This window comes from Apis laboriosa, unplaced genomic scaffold (genome assembly GCF_014066325.1).
Source record: "Apis laboriosa isolate Shangri-la unplaced genomic scaffold, ASM1406632v1 scaffold1321_cov151, whole genome shotgun sequence".
NCBI classification, from domain to species: domain Eukaryota; kingdom Metazoa; phylum Arthropoda; class Insecta; order Hymenoptera; family Apidae; genus Apis; species Apis laboriosa.
The window spans coordinates 358916-383755 of record NW_025221248.1 but is presented as its reverse complement, the minus strand read 5'-3'; the positions used below and the strand labels follow the sequence as shown (position 1 = coordinate 383755).

At 21.4% G+C, this 24840-nt stretch overlaps 6 protein-coding genes across 7 annotated transcripts; 3 read left to right on the top strand and 3 right to left on the bottom strand.

Moving 5' to 3' along the window:
- Nucleotides 1–148: 148 nt before the first annotated feature.
- On the top strand, nt 149–3136 carry LOC122720699 (bis(5'-nucleosyl)-tetraphosphatase [asymmetrical]). Its single transcript, XM_043947563.1, has 4 exons — nt 149–1530; nt 1753–1756; nt 2543–2698; nt 2815–3136. The coding sequence occupies exons 1-4, from the start codon at nt 1471–1473 to the stop codon at nt 3129–3131; spliced, it is 537 nt and encodes a 178-aa protein (XP_043803498.1). The 5' UTR covers nt 149–1470; the 3' UTR covers nt 3132–3136.
- Nucleotides 3137–9947: 6811 nt separating this feature from the next.
- LOC122720688 lies at nt 9948–12826 on the bottom strand. Its single transcript, XM_043947526.1, has 6 exons — nt 12581–12826; nt 11663–12285; nt 11239–11552; nt 10879–11118; nt 10523–10789; nt 9948–10450 (listed from the first exon to the last, which is right to left on the bottom strand). Exons 2-6 carry the CDS (start codon nt 12129–12131, stop codon nt 10160–10162), a joined length of 1581 nt encoding a protein of 526 aa, XP_043803461.1. The 5' UTR covers nt 12132–12285; nt 12581–12826; the 3' UTR covers nt 9948–10159.
- Nucleotides 12827–13226: 400 nt separating this feature from the next.
- LOC122720748 (pyroglutamyl-peptidase 1) lies at nt 13227–14022 on the top strand. The gene is made up of 2 exons (XM_043947666.1): nt 13227–13500; nt 13576–14022. Exons 1-2 carry the CDS (start codon nt 13285–13287, stop codon nt 13963–13965), a joined length of 606 nt encoding a protein of 201 aa, XP_043803601.1. The 5' UTR covers nt 13227–13284; the 3' UTR covers nt 13966–14022.
- Nucleotides 14023–14360: 338 nt separating this feature from the next.
- Nucleotides 14361–16619, bottom strand: LOC122720724 (integrator complex subunit 14). The gene is made up of 6 exons (XM_043947627.1): nt 16234–16619; nt 15827–16151; nt 15506–15717; nt 15175–15429; nt 14781–15110; nt 14361–14711 (listed from the first exon to the last, which is right to left on the bottom strand). The coding sequence occupies exons 1-6, from the start codon at nt 16408–16410 to the stop codon at nt 14484–14486; spliced, it is 1527 nt and encodes a 508-aa protein (XP_043803562.1). The 5' UTR covers nt 16411–16619; the 3' UTR covers nt 14361–14483.
- Nucleotides 16620–17257: 638 nt separating this feature from the next.
- On the top strand, nt 17258–19393 carry LOC122720714 (phospholipase A2 group XV-like). Its single transcript, XM_043947608.1, has 7 exons — nt 17258–17546; nt 17625–17767; nt 17838–18072; nt 18167–18394; nt 18545–18716; nt 18875–18997; nt 19113–19393. The coding sequence occupies exons 1-7, from the start codon at nt 17444–17446 to the stop codon at nt 19330–19332; spliced, it is 1224 nt and encodes a 407-aa protein (XP_043803543.1). The 5' UTR covers nt 17258–17443; the 3' UTR covers nt 19333–19393.
- Nucleotides 19394–20906: 1513 nt separating this feature from the next.
- Nucleotides 20907–23812, bottom strand: LOC122720702 (TBC1 domain family member 20). 2 transcript variants are annotated; one of them, XM_043947583.1, is made up of 6 exons: nt 23137–23812; nt 22948–23067; nt 22505–22748; nt 22184–22387; nt 21889–22108; nt 20907–21801 (listed from the first exon to the last, which is right to left on the bottom strand). In XM_043947583.1, exons 1-6 carry the CDS (start codon nt 23393–23395, stop codon nt 21496–21498), a joined length of 1353 nt encoding a protein of 450 aa, XP_043803518.1. In that variant the 5' UTR covers nt 23396–23812; the 3' UTR covers nt 20907–21495. The 2 variants fall into 2 exon arrangements, with proteins under 2 accessions (XP_043803518.1, XP_043803517.1); XM_043947582.1 differs by having other exon boundaries at nt 22948–23810.
- Between the last annotated feature and the right edge of the window lie 1028 nt (nt 23813–24840).

Below are 24840 nucleotides of genomic sequence, written 5' to 3'. Positions count from 1 at the left end.
TTCACATTTTTAACACGAATTAAACACACAACCGTGCCTCCAAATATCGAATAAAATCTTGGTTTTTCGATTCGATGAAACATTCATTGTCCAGCACATGTTTCGGTGTATGGTTCTTTCTTGCCGGAAACGACCGATAACGACCAAATATTGTTATCAATAATCTGTGACCATGTTATTCTCGTAAAACGAATTCGCGGAAACTAAGTTTTCGATTAATTACTATTAATTACTATACATATAGTATTTAAGCGTAACATCGTGAATATTTTTCCTTTTATTATAAGTTGCAAACAAGGTTCGTTCGTCATTTGTCATTCGACTAGTCATCGATAAAGCTTCGTTTCGAAGTAATAAACGTATTGAATTTCTCGATGCGAATAATTCTGCAATGTCGGACACAATTTTGAATTATGATAATGCAACGGAACAGAAGATCTTTATGACAAATTGAATTGCTGTCCAAACTACTATTTGAAAGCTTTTTCTATGTCAATTTCTTCCTGAATAAAAAAAAGAGCAAAAATAAAAAAAACAAAAAAGCAAGAAGAAAAAATAAAAAGAATAAGTGAAAACAGGAGGATCCTGAAAGAAAGTAGACAGTAAAATAAAGGACAGTAAAGAATGAAAAAAATAAATTCTGTTCACAATGATCATGCATGCCAATGAAACAGTACTGTGTATAATTCCGAATGCAATCGTCGTTATATAAAAAAGACAGGATACTGTAGAAAATTGTATCTTTACCATAGCAATTATGAATTAATGTTACAAAATAAGATCTTTCAGTAGCGTTAATGATATATCCCTGTAAAATGCAAGTAGGCGAGGAAACGGTACTTTACTGTAACGATATAAATACACATTCATTCATTCATTCGCACGCTCGCCGCTCGTTACTCGCTTGCTTCATCAAATAATATGATTGATGCTTAAAAAGAAGATTCAATTTTGAGAATATTGGCCAAGTGAATTATAAGAAGAAGCTGAACGGATGACTCATTAGCGATTCGAAACGGCGAGCGCATACTTGTGTTGCGCGTTTATCTTAATCGCGTCACACTAGTAAAAAGCTTATGTGATTTTTCTATTATATAATTAGTAAAACAATAGAGGAAGAAAGAAATATCGAATTTAATATGGTCCGGTCCGATTCGGTTCGATTCGGTTCGATTCAGTTCAGTTCAGTTCAGTTCAGTTCGGTTCAGTTCGGTACGGTACAGTACGGTACAGTACAGTACGATATGGTACGGTACGGTACGATTCGGTTCGATTCGATTCGATTCGATTTGGTTCGATTCGTCATCCATCCAGTGACATCACTTTGCCCTGCACGCACACATATTCACATCTCACACATGCAACATACACGTGACAATTTGTAGATAGATACGTACATACAGCTTTGCTAAGTGTTTTCTGGTGATCGGTATTTAGCCAACAAAATGTAGCAAAAATATTTATAATAAAATGGTAACACACATTGTTTCCCAATTCAGATTCCTTTCAAAATTGTATATGTGCAATAGGGTAAATATTCTATCCTTTTTAAATAATTTTTTAATATAATGTTCTGTGATATAATCCCACGAACAAAAATAGTAAAAAATTAAAAACAAATCAAAGATAAAATTGAAAAACATTAATATATATTTCTTTACTTTTTATTTATAAATTCACGTTTTCATTGCGAATATCCAAAACCTTAATATTTTCTATACTGGATTAATTTTTGATGATTTTCCATTTAAGCTACGTAAGTTATATACGCTCTACTTATTATGATTAATATTTTTTTTCTAAAAAGTATGCTTTATAATATTTAAAATATTGTAAAAATCATAATTAATTATTTACATATTGTAAAATCATAATTATTATCATATACGAGAAAAAAGTGTAAAATTTAAAATGCAAGAAAAAAAAATGACTATAAATTTTTCAAAGATTTTACAACGAATTTCAAATGGCGTGGGACGTACCCAACCTACACGAATGTCTTAATATATTTTTTACAAAAATATAAAAATCACTTTTTTTATATTTACTGATGTAAAAAAAATTTTAACATGAGGCAAAACAAAACACATAATTTGCCAAAGAATAATATTTTGTCAAATTTTTAAAAATTTGTGTTAAAATATTATAATCTAATATTGTCATAATATTATCTATCAATCTTTCTATCTATCAATCTAAAAACATTCGTTTCTTTTATGCGATACTTTGTCTTTTCTTCTAGTTTTTATTTTATGTTAAAATGAAATAATTAAACGTAGTTTTACGACGTATCTAAAAATATGAATTTATTAAAAATTATTTATTTTTAAAAATAACTTGAATTTTTTCATTATGATACAAATTTTTTAATTATTACATTAATATTTGTTATATTTCGTTTAAATATAAATATAAATAATTAATTGATTTTGAATTTAGAGCGCTTAAAATAATTTAATTTTAAAGATTTTGTATATACAATCGAATTATATATATTACATGTTTTCTTCACTATTTTGTCGCCATTTGTCTATCTATTAAGTGTCTGAAGGAAACATAACTAGTAATTATTTCGGATATAAACGCATGATGACAACACGAGCTTGTGGTTTCGTTATATTTCGACGTATTCAAGGAATGGTCGAATATCTTTTGATGCAAGTTTCTTACGGCGAACATCATTGGACACCACCGAAAGGTTTGTCACATAATCGTGATTTTATTTTCTAGAATCTAACCTAGAAAAAATAAAACATTTTTTATATAAAATTTAAAAAATATTTATTTTAATAATTTATTACATTTTATTTATAGGTCATGTTGATCCTGGTGAATCAGATATGGAAAGCGCATTACGTGAAACACAAGAGGAAGCAGGTTTTTTACCTAGTGATTTAATTATATTCGAAGATGCAAAACAAGAACTTAATTACGAAGTGAATGGAAAACTGAAAACTGTTGTTTATTGGCTAGCAGAATTAATAAATATTGACAAATCTATTCAATTGTCGCACGAACATCAAGCATTTAAATGGCTTCCACTTCAAGAAGCTTGCTCTATAGCAAAATATCAAGATATGCAAAATGTATTAAAAAATTTTAACGAATATATATTAAAATATCTTTCTTAATATAATATTTTTATAAATTTTAATACTACTATTAATTTTGTTATATTATCTTTTAATATGAGAAAAATGATATGATAAAAGTAATATGATAAAAATATGTTTTTCATTTTCATTTTTTTATGTTTTTTTAGATATTTTTTTTATTTGTTGTAAATATATTTCTTAATAATAATAATTTTAATAATTAATATATAAATTAATACAATAATCGAATTCATATTAAAATTGAATTCATTGTTATTACTTCATTATCTCATTATAATGAACTTTATAATAAAAACTATAAAATATTATAAACAAAATTCAAATTTGATTATTTTTTAAGTTTTTATGTAATTGATATCTTAGATCATATACATATATTAAGTAAATAATAATAAATTTGTTTTTGATGGTTACATGACATTATTTAATCAATGCATTAAAAATTTCTTTTCATATATTTTAATTGATATAATATATATTAAATTAGATTTCAGTAATTATTTCAGTAAAAGTGCAATTAGCCTCTATAATATATTATAAAATTTTTTAAATATCAAAAAATAGAAATTTTCAACACAATGTTTTATTATTCAAAAAACAAGTGTCAATATGTAAAAAAATATATGCAGAACATAAAGACGAATCAATTATAGAAAGTGATTTTAAAAATTTAAAAATGAAAATATTAATCTAAAAAATATATCTCAAACGTTTAGTCGAACATTTTAAATTCTAATAAAATCAAAGCTTTAATCGATTGATTATTTAACAACACGAGAAAAAATTAATAAAACAATATTTTTTATTTATAGTATTTTATGATATTAAACGGTATTCTACTTCGATTAATTTTATTATCGAATTATTAATTTATTATTATAATTTATTATAGTTTATTATAGTTTTTCTTATTTTTATAATAGTAAATAATTAATTTTTACTATTGTAGTTTGTCTCAATTTAATTACAATAATTATTATTTCTTTTATTTCACTGAAATGTATTTCTATATATTATAAATATATTTATAATGTATAAACAAATATAATACATAGAATGCTATTTCAATAACATTTGTTATCGAAAATTTATCAAGAATTTAAATAAATGAAAGATGATTTTATTAATATTTCATAATAATATTACTTATAACTATTGATTTTTATTAACATTTAAGTTTTGTATGCAACAATAAATTTTTTTTAATTGATTACATACCATTAAAGTTTAATTATTTATCACAATTTTTATGTTTTATATAAAATAAAATCATTAGATAATCGATTTTAACTTAAAATTTTTTTTTAAGTTAATTTGCTACTAAAACAATAAAGAAAAATATTTTTAAAAAGTTGTTTTTGATAACAAAAAATGGAAATTTATAACAGAGACATTAAACTCATTATACTCATAAATCATTTATTTAACAAAAAGGATAACGTAGATTATTATATATAATATATATTTATATTATTAATTATTCCAATTTTTAAATTTTACAATTTTTTTATGAAAGGCTGAAAATAGCAGAAAATTATAAATCAAAATGAAAGATACATAATTGGTTAAATTATGTATACCTACTTAAATAAATAAATAATTAACAAATAAATAAATAATTAACAAATAAATTAAAAAATGGAACGAATTTGTTTTATGTTATAAGTCAATAATTATAAACAAGATTACCAAACGCGATACATTTATAATGTATCTAAATTTATCTAATCTCTATGATATAACATGTATTCTGATTGAGAATAATAAAGGAGGAAAAAACTAAGCGGAAAAGAATAATACATTCACATACCAAATGACATATTTCTTTAGATTTAGATTTAGATTCTAAGCAATATTTTTTTTTCTCATGATTCGCAAGCGATATTAAATATCATAACTTCATAATAATATGACGACGACAAAAATCATGATCATAAAAAAAGTCAACAATTTAGTTTTGCGTGAAAATATATTTTACTTAATATATTTTAATATATGTTAATATGTTGCGCCTTAAGCAGCGTGAAAATTATTATGATTTCTCTACCTTTCTTCTCTCTCTCTCTTTTCTACATTCTAAGGAATATAATAGGAAAGATTCATAAGTGAAAAGAAGCGTAACATGTGAATCATTGATTATCTATAAAGAAATTAACGATGGAAATTTCTTTTGGATTATAATTATAACATGCCAAAAATGATTATTGATATTCATTGTTGATATTCAATTTTGATTCAATGATTGTTTTATTATTTATTTTATTTTTGCATTCAGCGGATCCGAAGGATTGCCAAGTATGTGTGTATAAACAGAATTCAATCTCTCTTCAATCGTGTTAATTATATCTATATACATATATGTATATAATGTATTATATTTTATATATATTATATATTATATTTTATAATGTATTATATTTTATAATATATTATATTTTATAATATATTATATTTTATAATATATTATATTTTATAATGTATTATAAAATTTTTTATAAATAATCTCAAAAATAATAATAAAAATTTGAAGCTAAGATTCAGAGTTTCTTCCCTTCCTTGTCTCCCTCAAAATTTCAGTTTTTTCTTTGATTAAAAGTACATATTAAAATTATAAAAAAGTACATATTAAAAAAGAAAAGAAGATACACTCATGACCTGCTAGTATGATATGGTTTTTGAGTTTTTTTTTTCTGACATTCTCTGGGACATTGTCTGAAGTATTGTTATTAAATTAGGAAAAAAATAATATGAATAATAAATATTTTTTTATCTGAAATTAATATAAATTATATTTGATTTCGAATTATCGAAGTCATTTACATTAATTATAAAAGATTTCAATTTATTGTCTATAATATAATTTAATTCTCAAAATTTATTTTCAATTTTGTTTATAATATGATTTTATAGTATATATTTTATAATATAACATTTTTGAAACGCAACAAATTTTTTATATTTTCTTTTTTCTTTTTTTATAGATATATTTTCAATTTTAAAAATTTTTAAAAATTTTTATGATGATGTTTAATAAATATTAAATATTAAATCAAATTTTAATAAATAAGAAGCGACGCAAATTTAATATTGCAGTTTTTATCAAAAAATTTAAGAATTTAAGATTTAAAGTTCTTTTACAATATTATATTGATATTTTAATTTAAGTTCATATTATAATATAAATTACAATTTACATTTTATATATAATATATATGTATTAATAATAAATCTCTGAAGAAACGATATATGATGAATAAGAAATTTTTTAATATTTAGAATTTTATATTTGAAAATTTGATAAAAAATTGTCTTTTTTATAAAATTAATGTGATAAAATTTATTTATCACATTTGATTTATCACAATCAAAATTGCAAAATAAATACAAATAAAAATAAAATAAATTAAAATTTATTACTATTATTATTACTATTACTATTATTAATTATATATAATTTAGTAACATTATGTATAATTTAATAGAAAATTTCAATTATTTTAAATATTTGATCAAATATTTTATTTAAAAAAAATATATTCATTATTTTTGGTTAATAAAAACTTTTTATCTTAACTTATATAAAATCTTAAAATATAAAATCTTTAAATTCTTTTTGTAATCTTAATGTAATCATTTGGATTATTATTTTCAAAAATAGAAATTCGTTGTAATTATAATGAAATAAATATAATAGAGATAAATATAAAAAAATTAAAAACATATATTCAATATATATTGCTAAAAAATTTTTATTTTAGAAAATAATAATTGATTAAAATTTAAATTAAATTTCTAATAAAATTAAAATTTTATTAGAAATCTTTATTAGAAGTCTTTATTAGAAGTCTTTTTCTTTATTAAATTTTCAAATTTCGTATCAATCATCAAGGTTTTTTAGAATTTTATTCTTAAAATCCTATAAATTAATAATATTGTGAAATATTAATATAATATTTGAATATTAATATAATAAATAATATAATATTGATTAATATAATAATTAATATGATATTGAGGGAGATAAGGAAGGAAAAAAATCCTGAATATAAATGTGATGTTGCTATATTTTTGCATAAAAGGATTAATCTGTAATATATACTAATGTCCAAATAATTGATAATTTTTAAACTCTTTGATAATTTTTATTGCAATTATTCTTAATAATGGACAATTTTTATTCACAATTATATTATATTTTAAATTGTTTTTAATAAAAAAAATTTTTTTTTTTAATGATAAAATTATTTTCTAAATAATTAACAATATATTGTTACAATATGTATATCACAATTTTTATTTTTTGTAAATTATTAGGTAATTTTCTAAAAATATTACTTTTTTGTTGAAATTAATTACCATACAAACAGTTTTTATATCTACTATATTTATTTAATATTATTTGATAAATATTAGAAATTTTATTTCTTTTATTAATTTCTAGAAACTATAATTCTATATAATGTCTTAAATTAGTTGAAATTTATTTTATATTAATATTTGTTCAAGTTTAAAATTTTAAAATATTTTAAAATTTTAATTAAACATCACAATATAACATTATATTATACAAATAATTTTTTAAACATTTAAACATTAATTTTGAATATNTAAATAATTATATAATATATAAATATATATATATTTAATTATATATAATATATTTTCAGATTTATTTTCTAAGAAAAAAAATAATTATACCTCATTTTTCTTATCATAATGTTAAAATAGAATTCAAATTTTCAACAAAACAATGTCATCATTAATTATTTATTATTATATTATTTGATATTATTATTAATATATTATATCAAATTATAGTTTGAATCGATTCTTTATAAGTTCGATTCTTTATATTTTACAAATTTATAAAAATTCAAGAAATTAAGAATATAGCTTGATATTTATAAAATATTGATTTGCTTTATTCACCAAAAATACGCGGAATATTCAAAATAAAAATTTAAATTTTGTTATTCGATATTTTTTGTTTATAAAATTATTCTGACATTTCTCATATTCAGTTTACAATAAATTAATTTTAAAAAATTTTTAATAGTTAAGAAGTAGTAGTAGAATAGAAGAAGTAGTAGAATAGTTAAGAAAATGTAATTACTTTTTCACAATGAATTTTTCACAAAAAATATTTAAACAAGATATACTTTATATTCACATCTGCTCAGCCATTTTCAAAAAATCCGCTCTCATTTTATTTATTGATACATTGAAGCAGATATTACAAAATTTACAACGTTAATAAAGCCAAGTTCATGCGATAACATAATGATATATATTTCATGCTTTTAAGTTGGTATATAACCCAAAATATGTTATGTGTAATTATTTTATAACTTAGTAATATAAGCTTATTGTTTCGATTTAAGCACTCCATAAATAACATAAGAAATATGATTAATCCACTACAAAAATTATTTTCTTTCTTAAAATACTGGTATTTTAGATACATGCTTGTTACGGAATTATACATGGTTGAAGAATGGGAAAGAAATTTCATCAGTATCCTTTCTAAAATGTATATAAAAATTGAAATCTATTCAAAAAATATTACAATATATAATTTTATACATTTAAAAAATAGTAACAAACTACCATAATAAAACATTTGAAAATTATTTTATTATTCCTATAATACATATAGATATATTTTTTGTTATACTCTTCTTTTTCTTTTTTGTATTCAATTGTAAAATAGTATTACCAATTATACAGTACATGTTACATTCAAAATCAATAATATTTTAATTGTATTTATTTTAAGAAAAACAATTTATTCTTGTATTTTAATTAAAAAAATTTATAACATATAATTATTATATATAACATATATTAACATTGTATGGTGAAAGTAATAGTAAATTTGTATTCAAAGTTATATATGATTTTAGTATTTTAAAATGAATTAATATATTTTATTAAGGAAATATCTCTATTCAAAACCATATGTATATTTTATTATATAATTAAATATTAAATATTCAATTAACTAATAATTGCAGTAATTCATTTTTTTTATATTTAATAGTAATTTAATAGTAATAGATGCTTTGTTACATGAGAAAAATCCTTTGCAAAATGAAATATATTTGTTAACTATTCCTTTTAAGATTGAAAATAATTATTTAAGATGTAAGTATGTAAGATATTTTTAATATGTAATAATAATAATAAATATACAGAACAAGTACAAATTTAAAATCAGCAAATATATTTTAATATAACATACCACAATGATATTGGATTTCAGATATTTTTAATTATTTTTTAACATATCAACTAAATTATATTTGAAATGAATATCAACTAATTTAATTACAAATAAATGTTAAAAATAATATAAAGAAAAATTTAATCACTAAATTATAAGATATAATATGCAGTGTATTTATATGGTTATTGTTTTAATTTATTTATGTATTGTTATTGTATTTTTTTCTTTTTCTTCTTTTACCAATTCATTTATTTATAATACAAATTAGAAATGATATTAAAATGAAAATAACAACTATTTTAATTATGCTAATATTTTGTTTTATGTAGAATATGTATATTTTGTTATTATAGTTTACTATTATGATTTTTTTGTTAAATGTTAAGTGCCTTCAAAAATAATTCCAATATCTTTAGTACTATAATATTATATATAAAGATTATATATAATTCCAAATTGAACTTTCTAAAATTTCTTAAATTATCCATAATATTCATAATTATAAATACGCATAAGAAATATAATTATAATCGCAAATATGTGATATGTAAGTAAAATAATAATATTTTATTTGATATTATAATGTGAAGAAAATAAAGGACGGATTATATTTAAAACAAAAAAAATATTGTTTTTTAAATTTTGTAACATTTACGAAAAATTACAGTTTTTATATGTATTATTTATGTATTCCGTGCAGTAATTTTAATTCTACTATTATATATACACCACATATCACTGTAATAAAGTAGTAAATACGAATGTAAAGTCAATAAAATAATGCCTGATAAACTCTATTAAATATTAATACAGAGATTTATATTAAAGGTAAATATGATATGGATCTTCCATCTGATTGTAAGTCATTCTCAGTATCTAATCGTCTAACCCGTACTCTTTGCTTGTAATGATATTCCTTGAGATAACTTTTAAGCGTCTTTGGCAATTGTAACTTATTAATACCGTCATATGTCGTTCGTGTAGTAATTACTGCTCGACATAAATGTTGTAAAGGGAAAGCAAAATTTCGATGAAATGGTATAGTAAGCATAGGTTCAAAAAACATAGAACATGATGGATGTTTATAATGCTCAATTAAACCACATACCTGAAAAAATACACGAAATTTCGAATATCTATATAATGTATTTTCTATATTTAATTTTGAAAATAAAAATACCGTTTCCGAAGCATAAACTCCTGGATCATGTGAATCAAAACTAAATTTATGATTCCATTGTTCAATTCGAGCATGTAATGACCGTCCATATTTTCGAAAACTAACAGAAAAAATAAACTCCTCTTGGGCCGAATCACGTAACAAAAATGTACCTTCTTGTTTACCCTCTAACAAACGTTCAGCTTCATATCTATCCATTTTACCCCAATAGAAAGAACAAGCTGTAATTGATCTAAGATCTGGCACAAGACAATGAACATAATCAACCTATTAAAAAAATTAAAAATATAAATATCAATTAACAATAACCAATTTATTTTTTCCTATGTTCAAATAAAAATAATCAATTAATTTACTTGAGTATGTGCTGGCCTCTCAATGTTTGGAATTAATGTAAAATCAATTTGTGATAAAGCTGTAAGAGCAGCAGCTTGTATACCAGCATGCGCTTGGAATAAAGCTGCTAAACTGTCTACTGTTATTCCATTTGGATGTACTTGAATTCCAGAAGGATAATTAGGCTTATAACCAGGAGGAGGTTCAACACCTTCCTCCATTTCTCGTGCACGTTGTAATCGTGCTCTTTTGTCACAATCCTATAATGAAATATTAAAATAATTTTATATATATATATATATATAATAATAATAATAATAATAATAATAATAATAATAATAATAATAATAATAAATTATTGAAATATTAATAATACATACTTCCATTGGAAACTCTTCTGGATTAAATCTTGAAAGATTAATTATAGGACTGGGTGGAAGTGGTCCAAGTATTGGACTTTGAGGAGCAGATCGGCTATTAAATATAACACTAGCTCCTATAGAATGTTCTTCAGTTCTTCTATAACCAGTGCAAACACAATCTAAATTATTATTTCCCTGACCAGGAATAATATCTGTGCTTTTAGAATTTTTATTTTTAGCACAGTTAAATTTTAACACCCAGTTACTTCGTTTTTTCTTTGAAGACAAAATATGAGTACATATTGAATTTTGATCTTTATTACGTTGTTTGCCTAAATATAAAATTAAATTTAAAATTAAATACACTATATTACAAATAACACTATATTATTGAAATTCATAAAAAAAGATAGAAAACACAAAGATACACAAAGATTTTTACCTTTCCTCTTTCCAAATGATAAAGTTTTAGAAGATCTTCTTAAAGAAGGATTTATAGGACTATCTTCAGAACTACTACTAGTATTACTACTTCCAGAACTACTGCAACATGCTTCTTGTTGTTTAAAACATATCTCTTTATTAATGTTTCCATTACTACAAATTTGTTTTGAATTTTGTGTCTCAATTGGTTGACTATATAAAGTTTCAAATCTAGAATTATGATTATCTAGATCTAAATTTACATGATCATTATCCAAACTTCTATCTGCTTTACATTCTTCATGAAGAATTAAACTTAAATTCAATGTAGATACATTTCCATTATTTTCATTATTATGTAAATTTTCTATATCATCTTGATTCATTATTTCTAATTGTGTTGGTTGTATAGCATTACATGTTTCAGAAGATTGCCTTTCATTGTCCATTCTAAAAAATTCTTTGAGACTAGCGAAATGCTGTCCCATTATTGAATGGATTGACAGGCATCTTATTGCCCTCAAAAATATTTCATTTTCATTTCTCTTTTACAAAAATATTATAAACACTATTACATTATGAATGATATACCATTGTATCAATGTTACATAAATGTATTAATCAATAGAAAATCTTGATTATCTACAACAAAATACATTATTTTTAAATAAATATTTAAAAAATATTACAATAAAAAATGTATAATTTATCTTAAAATACATAAATTAATTATTAATTTTCTTTAAATAATTATAGATTCTTTATAAACTATATTATATTTAAATTGTAAATTTAATATTGTAAATTAATTATTTAAATTGTAATTCAAAATTTAATATAAAACAAATTATTTTTTACAAATATAAAATCAATTAATTCAATTTTAAACACAAAAGTATATAAACATAAATATATATATATATATATATATATTTACAGCGTATAAAAATTTTAATGCATGTCTTCACAAAACTATTGAAAAAAATTATTCAGACGTTTATAATGAGCATTTCCTAATGGCAGCTACTTGAAACACGTTCAAACAAGTTTTGATAAGTTTTTTCTTATTAATTTAGGCATATATATCAACAGATATTTTTAACTTTCACCAAAAAATATATTTTACAATATAAATAGATTGATATTTTAATATATTATACACTTTTTTCTGAAATTAATATAATAAAAGAATTAAAATTGTCAAAACATTACTGTATAGTCAGCCATTTTCCCTAACTAATTCTCTCTCATGAATCATTGGTAAAATACAAACAAGATAGTATCTCATATATCAAAAGAAAAAATAGTGAAATAAATGCATAAATGCATAAATAAATTACAGTATACTATTATAGATTAGATAAATAATTATAAATACATAAATATTCATAATATTTAGTAGATATAAATATTTTTAATTGTATATTTAGCAAAAGAAAAAGATTAAGTACATAAAAATTAAATATATAACATGTTTTTTATTCTATTAAAAAATCCATAATTAGTAATCTTTTAATCTATTAAAATCTCCATATTAGTATATTTTACACGTGATAAAAAAAAAGATAATGGATTTGTATATTGTATGAAGCATTACTGCAACAAAAAAATCTTTTTAAGATAAAATAATTAAATTTAATAATGGAAATTAACAAAAATACAATTTTAATAACCGGCTTTGGTCCATTTGGTAATCATATTATTAATGCCAGTTGGGAAGCTGTAAAAGAATTAAGTAAACTATGCGCTAATTCAAAAAAGATGAAGGATATTGATATAATTGTGAAAGAGATTCCAGTTTCTTATGAAGATGTTATTATGTATATACCTAAATTTTGGAAAGAATATAAACCTATAGTAAATTTCAATTTATACAATTATATCTTAAGATTCTATATATAAATAATTTGTTTTTTTGCTTTTGTTTCTTAGGTAGTTTTACATATAGGAGTAAGTTACAAAGCACAATGTTTGACTATAGAATGTTGTGCTCATAGTAATGGTTATTTAAGACCAGATATATTTAATAAATGTCCAGATGAAAGTAATATTAAAACTGAAGTTTTGGAAACTGAAATTAATGTTACACAAATTTGTAATATAATTAATGAAAATTCAAATGAAACAAAATGTCATGCTTGTATTTCATATGATGCAGGAAGATATTTATGCGAATATATATTTTATAAATCTTTACAAATTTCACCTAAAAAAACATTATTTGTTCATGTTCCTGATCTCACTCAATATTCAAGTATACAAAGTGCAAAAGGTTTATTCAATATCTTGTATTATATAATTAAAAATATAAAACAAAAATAAAAATAAATTTTAAATGTAAATTCAAATAATTTATATATATAATATGTAATATTTATTCCTAATAAAAATTAATAAATTTATTTAAAATATCAAAACTATTTTTATAATTTATTATTCATGGTATACTTGAATCTATTTTATTTATTTTAAATTTTTTCAATATTCTAAATTCTAATATTCTATTCTAAAATCTTTTCAATATTCTAAATTCTAATATTCTATTCTAAAATTTTCTATTCTAAAATCTAATATTCTAAAATATTATAAATTGAACAAAATTTGAAATTATTTTTTAAAATTTTTATTTTTTTATCCAATAAGACTTATTTTTTTAAACTTATCATTAAAAAATTTTTTTCTTCTTCAGTAAGAAATGAAATATTTAATAAAATATTTAATAAAATATTTAAAAGTAAAATTTCAATTATATCTAAATAGACATAATATACAAAGATACATAAATATTTTGTGCAGAATTAATATATACATTAATACATATAAACATATTTTTGTTTCATCTATGATCCTCCATGTTGAAATCTAGTACGTGCTGGTGGAATATTGTATCTAAGCTCTAGAAATTCTGGTTTTCTAATCAAAGATGCTACATGACCCATTTGAATTGTACAATCAGGGTTTAAATTTGGAGGTAATAATGTACATTCTCGTTCCAAAATACAAGCCAATCCTTCTAAAAGTTCTACAAATCCCATTGATGCTGCAGCTCTACGTAATCGATTTACCTCCTATACAAAAATATAAATATTATAGATTAAAAAATTTATAATTCTCCATTTAAGGAGATTAGATCTTACCTTATAAAAATTTTGAGTTTTTTCAGGTAATTTTCTTGCATGTCTTAAAATTTTTTGAATATCTGATTGTAATCCAATTTGACGAATCCAAGAAGGTGCATTTTGAGTATAACTTCTTTTTTCATTTGGTCTAACTGGGAAACTAATAATCGCACCTTTAGTTGCATCAATAGGACCTAAATTGCTAAAATTACCTAACCAAGGTACAACATCTAAACCTGGCTCCAAGACTGTTAACATTAAGTTTGATTTCTTTTTTGTATCTGCCCATGAATATATAAAACCATACCATTCACTACTTAATAAACAAAGAGCTACCATATTTTCAACCTATAAGAAATATTCATTTTATAATCTTCAGAAAAATAAAAAATTGAATTTATTTAAATGTAACCTTTAAAGCTCCATGTAACAGCACACAAAAGGATGGTACTTTCCCTTCATCTCCATTCTCATCTGTATCTGAATCTTCTTCTAGAGATATTCCTTGCATACTTGAATTTTTTTCTGTAGATAATGGCAATACTAAATGTCTAGATATAGCACTAGGACTACCAACATCTGCTACTGATATAAATCCACAAATTTCTATAGTTTTTGATATTATTAAACCAGATACTAATTCAAAATCAGTCTTCTTAGTATATGCCTAAAATAACAAATAAACATAATTTCATTCATTAAATTCTAATCGAATTTATTTCTTTGTTTATATTATTATTTACCATAGGTGCTGGTGAAAGAAGTATACGAGAACCTAAATTTCCACATTTCAAATATCCTTGAAAAGATACATAATTAGTTTCTGCTAACTTTTGAAAACAAGCTGTAATTGAATGTTTTGAAATTGGTGTTTCAGGAATTAACACTACACTATCACCACCAGCAAGTTCAACTAATCGTTGGTATAATGGTAAAGCAATATGTAAACCAGCATCTAATAAAAAAATAATATCTAATAATAAAATCTAATAATAAAAAAACATTGAAATTAATAAATACCAAAAAAAGATATTTAAATATTATATGACCATATTTTGACATACCTTGCTGTGATGAGATACATACAACACTTAGTTTCCCTGGATAAGGAAATGGTAATGGAAATAGATTTATATCTCTTGTTACATTTAAAGAATTTAAAGAGTCAGCTAAAGACATTGGTCCTATGCCAGGATTACCATCAGTAATTAACACTACTTGACAGGCAGTAGTATTGCCCCATTCTGCCATAATAACATTGTTAACACCATGAAGAGCAGTTTCAATGCAAGTTTTGTCACATTCTTCAATATATTGTAATTTTGAACGTATACTATCATAATCACGAGTGAATGGACAAATAACTTCATATAATGATGAAAAGACAACCTAAATTAGAAAAAAGATAATTTAACGATTTAAAATTAATGAAATAATAATATTATTTATTATTAGAAACAGAAACACTTACTAAAGCGACAAATTCCAACTTTGAATTCGTTTGTAAATAATGTAACAATGCATTTATTCCATGTACAGCTAAATGATGTCTTGTTAATTGTTCATTTTGATTACTTTCACCAGACACGCTTCCTAATATCGGACGTCTCATTGATAAAGATACGTCTAATGCTATAACTGTTGGCATTTTGATATATTTATTAACAAATATTTTAGTCGTTGATTTACATAATACAATGATTTTCCAGATTTATTTCTTTAAATATTTCTTAGAATATAATAGTACATATTAATTATTATTCGAAAATTTCAGGTTAGAATATCGTATATTTTCATACATCTAAGTACAGTTATGTACATATTCCTTCATAAACATTTCTGAATTTAATCATTTATATGCAAATAAATTATATTATTATAATTTTATTTTTTATTTAATATTATTTCCTTCTTATTTTTTTTTAAGTTTTCTTTTTAGATATAAATTCATTATTTTTATATAAAAATAAAATATAAAATTTATTCAATTAATATTTAAAATTGAAAATTGAAAATAATAAACAAGACAATTAATATAAATAATTATCTTCTAAAAATTATTTCTATATATTTACTTATAAATAGTATGTAACTATTATATCTTTAAAAATAGCATTATATAGTAATTTTATTATAAACTTGTAAAAAGTTAAAGTTACACTTAAAGTTTATAGTTTTATTACAATTAGAGTTTGAAATTGAATGTATAAAATCTTTTCTGTTAGAAATAATCACATTTTGAATATTATATTTTTCTTATAATTCTTTTAATCATTTTAATCAACATAAATGTTTTATAATAAAATATATTTTAAATAAATAAAAATTTTTATTATATTTACATTCGATGAAAAAAAATATTGTTTATTTTAAAACACATTATTAGGAAATAAATTATTATTGTATTTATTTTATATATATAAAATATTAATAAGATTTTTTATATATAATCTCGAGACAAATTTTAAATATATGTAACTTTCAAATGTGTGCGTCAATGATTGCGTACTACGAGATAAAAAAAACAAATAATTAACGCTTCTTTTTCAATTATTTAAAATTATTTATCATACGTACTTGTAATGATTTCAATAGTTATTCTAAATTTTAGAGTTAATTTTATAATATAAATTGAAATGCATAATACTATTGAAAATCTAATCAACAGAATTTAATATAAAATGCATTTGTGCTTCATTATCTACACAATTATTTCTTTACGTTGTATTCTATCTGCAAATTCGTGGCATTTACGAAATAAACAAATATCTCCCATTATATTTGGTAATTATTTTTTTACATCAAATAATATAATAATAATATATATATTAAATATTAAAATTAATATGATTAGCCTAAAAGTTCCAGGCGATGGCGGTAGTCAAATTGAAGCAAAACTCAACAAAACAAAAGTGGTACATTATTTATGTGAAAAAGTATCTACTGAATATTTTAATATCTGGTTAAATTTAGAATTACTTGTACCAGTTATTATAGATTGTTGGGTAATTTTTTTATTTTATGTTTTTTATATTTTTCATGATATGTGAGATAAATAAAAATATTGTATTTTAGATTGATAATATGAAATTAATTTATGACAATGTTACAAGAACAACAAGAAATCAAGATGGTGTTGATATACGTATACCAGGCTGGGGTGATCCATTTGTTGTTGAATATTTAGATCCAAGTAAAGCTTCTCCTGGAGTATATTTTAATGATATTGGTAATATGTTAGTTAATGAGCTTGGATATGTTAGGAATCATTCTATACGAGGTGCACCATATGATTTTAGAAAAGCACCTAGTATGTATATATGCATATATATTTACATAATAATTATTTTATATTATAAAATATTGTTTTAAATTTATAATTCATAATTGAAAAAAATTTTTAGATGAAAATGAAATATTTTTTAATAAATTAAAAAATTTAATTGAAGAAACATATAATATAAATAAACAAGTACCTGTGACATTATTAGCACACAGTATGGGTGGACCAATGTCACTTATATTTTTGCAACGTCAATCTCAAAAGTGGAAAGACAAATATATTAATTGTTTAATTACTCTTTCAGCTGTTTGGGGTGGAAGTGTTAAAGCACTTAAAGTTTTTGCAATTGGTATAAAATATTATCAAAATATTGTATTATAATATTATAATATATAAAAATTTATTTTTATAATTATTTATAAGTATTTTATATTTTATATTTTATTTTATTATTTTTTATTATATTTTAAATATTTTTATAATTATTTTATAATTATAGGAGATGATTTAGGTGCATATCTTTTACGCCAAAGTATTCTTAAAGATGAACAAATAACTAATCCCAGTTTAGGCTGGTTATTACCATCGCGATTATTTTGGAAAGATACAGAAATATTAGTGCAATCGGAACAAAAAAATTATACATTATTGACATTACAAGATTATTTAATGTAAGATATAATATATATAGATAATGATTCATGTATAATCATTATTTAATAATATTTAATAATTATTATTTATTTTATTCATTATTAATATTTATATTTATTCACTTAATCAATGGTTTACTATTAAAAACTTACATTATTAAAAATAACATTTATAGAGATATAAATGTTCCAAATGGTTGGGAATTTAGAAAAGATAATGAAAAATATCAGTTAAATTTTACTGCACCAGAAGTTGAAGTACATTGTCTATATGGAAGTGATATAGATACAGTGCAAAGGTATTTAATTATATTCTAACTAGATTAGTAATAAGCTATAAATTTTTTTGGATATTTAATATATTTTATATAATATAATACATTATTATATAAATAATACATTTTAAACTATTAGATTATATTATAAACCTGGTATATCAATAGAAGGAATTCCTCAATTAATTCCTGGTGATGGTGATGGTACTGTAAATTTAAGAAGTTTAGAGGGTTGTAAATATTGGCAAGGTAAACAAAAACAAAAGGTTTATTCTCAAGTATTCCCTAATGTAAATCATATGGACATTCTTAAAAATAATAATGTCTTGAATTATATTAAAACTCTTTTAAAAGTATGATGTTATTTTTTCATGTATAATTTTTAGTATAATGATTAAACTAAATATTTAAATTTAAATATTTAAATTATAATAAATTGTATAAATATGATAATAATATCTTCTGATAATAAGTTGCAATTAGAAGTAATATTATATATATATATTATTAATATGTTTTAAAATAGATTATTATTTTTTATCTACAGCTATATAAGTACAAAGATATTTTATTTATATATTTAAATATCATTTTGCTATTAAATCTATTTAAGTTTTTTACATATAGAAATTCTATTTAGTAATTATTAATTTATGAATTTAAAAAATTTATTTTTGACATTCTCTGTATAATAAGAATTTTTTTTAGCACACTTTATATCAATATTTCAGATAAAAATTTTTTGAACATATACATTATACGATTTCAATTTATAATTTAATGTATAAATTTTTTAATGATAATAAATTTTTTAAAATACAAATTGTTTACAAATTTTATTACAATAAAATTTTAATAAAAATTATAAATAAACAAATATTTATTATTATAATTAACACTATGAACATAAAATTATATTTTTCTATTTTATTGTTGTAGAAGGTCAATTCTTTTTATATATATTATATATATATTTGTATGTACATATATATATATCATGAAGAAAGTTAATATATTCATAATATATCTTTAAAAATTGATTCTAGAAAAGAAACAAACACAAATATAAAAAAATATCAGTTGAAAATTATTTATTAAATTATAAATAATTTAAATTTGCTTTGATGAAGTGAAGCAAAAACAGAGCGAAAGAACAATATGAAGGAAATATAGCTGTTTCATTTTATTTCGATATTTCTTTTTTTGTTTAACGCAAATTTAATAAATAATTTTCAACTAATATTTATATATCAAATTTGTATTTGTTTTCAAGTCTAAAATCGATTTTTCAAAGACGTCCCATGAATATATTAATAAATAAGAATTATTCATCCATTAATTTTATTTTTTAATAACATTTATAAATAGTTCATAAACAATTTTTGATTTTTCCTGAAAAAAAAATAGATACTCTTTTGAGCTATATTTTTTAAATATATATTAATTTTTAAATTTTTATGTATTGAATTATATACATATATAATATACATCATATTGTATGTATATTATATACATATAATATATGTATATTATATACATATACATATAATATATGTATATTATATACATATAATATACATCTTATAAATTTTATCAAAATCGATTAATATTGCTATTGTTACAAACATTAAAAGTAATGAAAATCAGTTTTTCTAATGACTAATTTTTCATGTTTAAAATATAAAGATTTTTATATTTCTTGATGTCTATTATTTGTTTATGCCTCAACCGATTCCAATAAAATTTGTGTATATAATAAATATATAAATATATATTGTATTTTACTAACTTAAAATGATGAGAAGAAGTTTTTAAACTTTTATTAAAGATTCAGATGAAAAAGTTGAAAGATAAAAAAAAAATGTTTTTTATTATTTTCTTCACAATTTCAATAAATTGCAATTTTTTCAAAAATTTTTTACTTCGTCTAATAAACTAGATTCATTTCATCAAGTCTTTGAAAAAATTCAAATCATTAAGTCCAAAAAAGTTATTGTGTTTTAAAGAACATACTAATACTTTTTTAATTGATTGTATATATTATATATTACATAAATTTGCAATATGATGTAAAAAAAAATTAATTTAAACAACAAATATATCTTTCACGTTAAAAATTTTTTTTAATGTTTCAAAATATACATATTATAGATATTTTTATTTTGCAAACATATTTGTATGCTTCCTCTTACTCACATTCGCCTACCTTGAAAAGTTTTTGTTTATACTTATTTTTGACACTAAATAGATGTGCACAAAATGTTCATGTCAACTTTAAAGAACACAGCATAAAGGCAGCATAGGAATGCTCAAGATGCTCCTTATAATACATTCAGAAATAAATTCATTTAATCGCTGATTTATAACAATATCAACGATTTTATAATATTATTATTTTACTATATTTGTGTGCCCAATAATTTGTTTTATTATTTACCAAGCTAATGGTATATAAATAAAATGGAATTTTTATAGGACACATAAATCAATCTATTATTTAAATAGATTAAATTTATTTAATGTCAGTTAAGGCCAGATGAAGATCTTAAAAAAGCATATAATCCTAAGGCCAAAATTGTTACTACTGTAATTGTTTTGTAACTTCTGATACGGTATGGTATCCTTGGTACTAATTGCACAATTCTAAGTTGACGTTGTTTTTCCCTCTCTTGACGACTTGCTTCTGCTTTTGCTTTCCATTCTTGTTCTTTAGATTTTCGTTTTTGATCATATTCTCTAACGTCATTATTTATAGATTCAGGAGGATATTGACGATATAAATTTTTAGCTTCAACAAGTAATTTCTCAAAAGGTAAATCATCGGGCAACTATAAATAAAAAGTATTTTAATATTAAATGAATAATATAGCTACAATTTTATTTCATTCATATTATCAATGTTAAACATTACTTACAGTACATAAAACTTTATGTGTATGACCCATATCTGGTGTAGTATTAAAAATTTCTGTCGCTCTATGTGCTACAATCACAGTACTTAGATAAAGAGGCATTAATGGTGGACTGCCAAGAAAATAATCAAATAATCTATGTAGCAACTTTCTATTTTCCGCATATTTGTGCGCATACCATGTTGTATATTCAGCCAATGCAAAATGTGGAAATAATTCTACACTATAATCAAAAAATAGATTTAATAGATGATTTATCTACAAATAGTTATATAAAATATATATTTATTATACAAACTTTTCCAAATGTTCTAATAAAGTGGGATGTACTCTTTCTAAAAGTGCAAATATATAAAATAATTCTTGATTTACTTTCTCCATTGTCTTCTCCATAAATCTTTCAAGAAATTCTAAAGAAATGCTCTCAAGTACATGCAAACCTTTTTGTAAGCCCATGACAAGGAGAACAGTTGCTGCTATATCATTATAACCCTGGTAATAACTAAGTACGTATTATTTTATTTTGTATTATCAATATATATGTGTTTATAGCAAATGTTTCAAAAATTATAATAAAATAAAAATATTGTATAATATATTAAATGTATATAATACTAACTTTAGCATAGAATGTTTATGAAGAACCCAACACATTATTTGAGTCAACTGTTCATGGAAATCATCTATTTCATGTTGTGTAGCATTTTGTGAAATATGACTTCCACTACGTGCAACATCCTTCAATATTTGTTGGTAGACTTCATTTGGTATGTGATTATGTATAGTTTCTAATCCAGTTATAGAAAAATTATTTTCTTCTGAGAGTCGTAATAGTTTTGGCCATAGAATCCTTCGTATCTCATCTACAAATAATCTTTATGATTTCAAGATTTAATTATGAAGTATAAAATCATTTTCAATAAGAAACCTATAATTTTATGTTTTATTACTTTGAGTAAAATTGTACAAATTTTCATTTAATGAAGGTATAAAAACAAATTACACTATATTATCCATATAAATATTCCTTCTTTATAATAATACATGATCATAATGAAATACCATGAACTAAACCCTCACTGCTGCAACCGAGTAGTTTGAGTTCTCCTAATGTTAAATTTGGATTAACGATGCTTCCTCGAATAACACTTATCTTGATCCGTTCTGTATTAGTCAATATGTCTGTATCATCAAAATTATATTCTAATGAACTGTTATCATCTTCATGATTCAACACTCCGTTTTGTTTACCTGACGAACTAAAGTTTGCGATGTCAGGTATTCGTGGTATAATGTCATCATACCATGCTTTTGTAGAATCTGATATTCTTACGAGAGGTATATTATTTTTGGAATCGGAAATTTCCTCTTCCTTTGATACGAAATTTATGGTTTCGATTACATTTCTTCGTCTAAGTTTTAGGTTATGGTTTTCAATAGGAATTGACATTTCCGTAAACGTTTCTGGAACACTAGAATCCAAAGATATTTCGTCTTCTTTGTGCTCCATGTTACTCGACAAAACAAATTTATACGAAAAATTTTTCAAAATATTTCATTGTACAAAAAATTTACTGAAAACTCCCGGAACATCTGACAGAACAATGACAGTCTGTCAAGAAACATACATTGATCACCGTCACTAATTCGTAAAAGAATTCAATTGCTTATCAACTGAAATTGAATAGACATTGACGTGGCTTATCGTTTTCTTTGCTTTTTACACCACAGAAAAGATATAAAATAGATATGTTACGCAGTTTGGGGCCTTAGAAGGCCCCTTATCATTTTAATTGTTTCTAATATCATTGATTTAATACAAAATAATATTATAATCCAAATAAAATATAAACAGCAAACTTGTTTGTGATTACAAATCAAAACAAACCTAACATTACATATAACGAATGTCAATAAATAATAGTCTATACGTTATGTTTACAATTATAAAAAATAAAAATTTATATTTTACTATATACTTTCATATAATTATTATTATATATATATATTTATATATATATATTATATTTATAGTTTATTTTAATTTTGATTATTATTTACAAAACAAATATAGATAAATATAGATTATTATTTGTATATATATATAATCATATTTTAAATCAGTAACATTAAAACTGACACAAAATATTTTTAAACAACATATACGATATAAATTTTTATCGAGTGATAGATCTATATTATATCTAGTTGTGATGTAACTTGATGTTCGTTTATGTCGCTTCAGTCGTTGAATAGTATTGTAAGTATATTTAAAGATCATATTACGATTTATTGCAGTAAGAAATATATATTGTGAAATTAATATTTTTGCCTGAAAGGTTATAATTAGAATTAAAAGAATGGCCAATATTCTATACAATTTCATTTTTAAAAGATCCTCTACATTTACCATGGCTATTATAGCTAGCAGTTTTTTCTTTGAACGAGCATTTGATCTAATTTCGAATGAAATGTTCGAACAAATTAATAAAGGGGTATGTATTTATATAAAAAATATTGTTTAATATTAACGTTATAAACACATATTTAAAAACATACATTAATTCTTTATATAATAAATTGAAATAATAAAAGAATAATTATTTGATTTGTCATTTTTTATATTGCATATGCGTATAATTTCATATTTAAAATATATTTTGTTTTTAAAAATTTAATAATATATTGTTTAGCATTATGATATTAAAATGATACAATTTAAATATGATTTAATATTTATTTTTTATAATGTTATTATATATAGTTTTATTAATCTTAATAGAAAGTATTATATAATAATTTTGTATATTAATAATATTAAATTTTATATATAATAATATTGTATATAATAATGTTGTTAGATTTTATATAATAATAAAAAATAGTAATTTTTTAAAAATATCCATTTATATTTTTTGTTTCAGAAACTTTGGAAAGATATTAAGGATCAATATG

Excerpts from the sequence above, each read along its gene's own strand:
- LOC122720699 (XM_043947563.1), top strand. The coding sequence starts at position 1,471 with ATGGTAACACACATTGTTTCCCAATTCAGATTCCTTTCAAAATTGTAT. Across the intron at positions 2,699-2,814 it reads TCATTGGACACCACCGAAAG|GTCATGTTGATCCTGGTGAA; the intron begins GTTTGTCACATA and ends TTTTATTTATAG.
- LOC122720688 (XM_043947526.1), bottom strand. The coding sequence starts at position 12,131 with ATGGGACAGCATTTCGCTAGTCTCAAAGAATTTTTTAGAATGGACAAT. Across the intron at positions 10,790-10,878 it reads AGAGGCCAGCACATACTCAA|GTTGATTATGTTCATTGTCT; the intron begins GTAAATTAATTG and ends TTTTTTTAATAG. Across the intron at positions 10,451-10,522 it reads GAGTTTATGCTTCGGAAACG|GTATGTGGTTTAATTGAGCA; the intron begins GTATTTTTATTT and ends GTATTTTTTCAG.
- LOC122720748 (XM_043947666.1), top strand. The coding sequence starts at position 13,285 with ATGGAAATTAACAAAAATACAATTTTAATAACCGGCTTTGGTCCATTT. Across the intron at positions 13,501-13,575 it reads GGAAAGAATATAAACCTATA|GTAGTTTTACATATAGGAGT; the intron begins GTAAATTTCAAT and ends TTTGTTTCTTAG.
- LOC122720724 (XM_043947627.1), bottom strand. The coding sequence starts at position 16,410 with ATGCCAACAGTTATAGCATTAGACGTATCTTTATCAATGAGACGTCCG. Across the intron at positions 15,430-15,505 it reads TTCTTTCACCAGCACCTATG|GCATATACTAAGAAGACTGA; the intron begins GTAAATAATAAT and ends TTGTTATTTTAG. Across the intron at positions 14,712-14,780 it reads AAACTCAAAATTTTTATAAG|GAGGTAAATCGATTACGTAG; the intron begins GTAAGATCTAAT and ends ATTTTTGTATAG.
- LOC122720714 (XM_043947608.1), top strand. The coding sequence starts at position 17,444 with ATGCATTTGTGCTTCATTATCTACACAATTATTTCTTTACGTTGTATT. Across the intron at positions 18,395-18,544 it reads ACTTAAAGTTTTTGCAATTG|GAGATGATTTAGGTGCATAT; the intron begins GTATAAAATATT and ends TTATAATTATAG. Across the intron at positions 18,717-18,874 it reads ACATTACAAGATTATTTAAT|AGATATAAATGTTCCAAATG; the intron begins GTAAGATATAAT and ends TAACATTTATAG.
- LOC122720702 (XM_043947582.1), bottom strand. The coding sequence starts at position 23,395 with ATGGAGCACAAAGAAGACGAAATATCTTTGGATTCTAGTGTTCCAGAA. Across the intron at positions 22,749-22,947 it reads CAGTGAGGGTTTAGTTCATG|ATGAGATACGAAGGATTCTA; the intron begins GTATTTCATTAT and ends GATTATTTGTAG. Across the intron at positions 22,109-22,183 it reads TTATTAGAACATTTGGAAAA|TGTAGAATTATTTCCACATT; the intron begins GTTTGTATAATA and ends TTTTGATTATAG.